The 1,977-nt window shown below is 41.9% G+C and overlaps 1 protein-coding gene across 1 annotated transcript; it reads left to right on the top strand.

The window, feature by feature from the left end:
* Position 1: 1 nt before the first annotated feature.
* LOC109216941 (cytochrome P450 703A2-like) lies at positions 2–1,099 on the top strand (the record flags this gene model as incomplete). The annotated part of the gene is made up of 2 exons (XM_019381161.1): positions 2–448; positions 535–1,099. Coding segments are annotated over 2 exons (687 nt in total), but the record flags the coding sequence as incomplete, so codon positions are not given.
* Positions 1,100–1,977: the final 878 nt, after the last annotated feature.

The following is a 1,977-nucleotide window of genomic DNA, read 5'->3' as shown; positions in this document are numbered from 1 at the left end:
TCGTGTTGAAGAAAGGCAGACCTTGATTTCCCAGCTGAATTCCCTTGCTGGAAAGCCATTTTTTCTCAAAGACCATTTGTCGCGATTTAGCCTCTGCAGCATGACAAGGATGGTTTTGAGCAACAAGTATTTTGGTGAATCAACAGTTAGAATAGAAGATTTGCAGCGCCTGGTAGATCAATGGTTCTTACTTAATGGTGCTTTCAACAATGGAGATTGGATTCCATGGCTCAGCTTCTTGGACCTACAAGGCTATGTGAAACAGATGAAGGCTTTGAAAAGAACTTTTGATAAGTTCCACAACATTGTGCTAGATGACCACAGGGCTAAGAAGAATGAAGAGAACAACTTTGTCCCAAAGGACATGGTTGATGTCTTGTTGAAGATGGCTGAAGACCCTAACCTGGAAGTCAAACTCACTAATGACTGTGTCAAAGGGTTAATGCAGGTTAGTTCCTAACTAGGGTTATAAAATAATTTCTCAATATTTTCTCTTGTTTTAGACAAAATGCTAACCTTGTTAGACTATGGCAGGATTTACTAACTGGAGGAACAGATAGCTTGACAGCAGCAGTGCAATGCGCATTTCAAGAACTTCTTAGACAGCCAAGGGTTATTGAGAAGGCAACCGAAGAGCTTGACCGGGTTGTCGGGAAGGAAAGATGGGTAGAAGAGAAGGATATTGACATGGATGGACATAACTTTGCTTTGGCTCGGGGCGAACGAGGTGTCCTGGCTATAGCCTTGGACTTAAGGTTATCCGAGCAACGTTAGCCAACATGTTGCATGGATTCAGCTGGAAATTACCTGAAGGTATGAAGCCAGAAGATATAAGTGTGGAAGAACATTATGGGCTCACTACACATCCTAAGTTTCCTGTTCCTGTGATCTTGGAACCTAGACTGTCTTCAAATCTCTATTCCCCTATCACTTGATCCTAAGTGCTTCCTGTTATAGCTATATCTTTATTCCTGAGCCTATGATATTGGAGTACACTCAAAAGTGAAGAACTTTTAGATTTTTGTCTATTTCTGTTTTCTGAATTAGTTTATTCAAGAACAAAAGAAGACATCTATGAATAAAAAAGAGTTAGTTGTTATATCTGATTTGCTTTAGTATTTTATTTGACAAGAACTTCCAATAGTCCCACAGCCATCGCTCCACTTTCTCACCGCAAAGAGAAAATAAAAGTTAGTTTACTTTTCAACATAAGTGGAATGGAATAACAACTGAAGGACTACTTTTTGTCTTTTAGAAGTCACCTCAGTTTCAAATGGTCAGTTGAATCTTCACACTCCAAGCTGAATTCTCTTCCACTTTACAAGCATACAGCATACAATTTTAGACCAGGACGACGTACTTGACTAGAAGATTTTGTCTCATATGTGGTCTTCCAATCAATTATTCCATGGAAAAGCCCAAAGCCTTGTCAATTTTAACTGTTTAATTAACCACTTTGTACGCGGTGAAATCAGAGGGCCTGATTTCTCGCTATCAAGCCATCTCGGGAGAATGCCTCGAGACCCCGAGGACACGGGGCTACGACTTAGTCCCCTCCCTCGGGGCTCGTCGAGGCCCGATTCGAAGAAGACGGAGGTCGAGGCTAGAACAGAAGGGGAAGTTCCCAGGGCACATAGCTAAGTCTGACAGAGCCGGCCTATTCAGAGCCTATGCTGAGGCATCGCGTCAAGCCATCCCATCTCCATACTTTGTAATTAATGACCACGCACTTGTAGCCGAGTTCCCCTCCTATATAAAGGGAACTCACCCTACCTTGTAAGGGACTGGTATTGCTCCATTTCTCCACAAGTGCAATAATATCTCTCTCTCTCTCTCTCTCTCTCTCTCTTTCTCTTTTCTTTCTAAACTTGTTCGTTCTTATTGGCCCGAGGTCGCCTCGATATCCATCGCTTTCATACTAGTCCTTCATCGTATTACTTAATATTGGCAGTAAAGAGCCTTGTTTGATTATATCTT

This window comes from Nicotiana attenuata, unplaced genomic scaffold (assembly GCF_001879085.1).
Source record: "Nicotiana attenuata strain UT unplaced genomic scaffold, NIATTr2, whole genome shotgun sequence".
Taxonomy (NCBI): domain Eukaryota; kingdom Viridiplantae; phylum Streptophyta; class Magnoliopsida; order Solanales; family Solanaceae; genus Nicotiana; species Nicotiana attenuata.
Note: the sequence above shows the minus strand (reverse complement) of the source record. Positions and strands in the feature narration are given on the sequence as shown.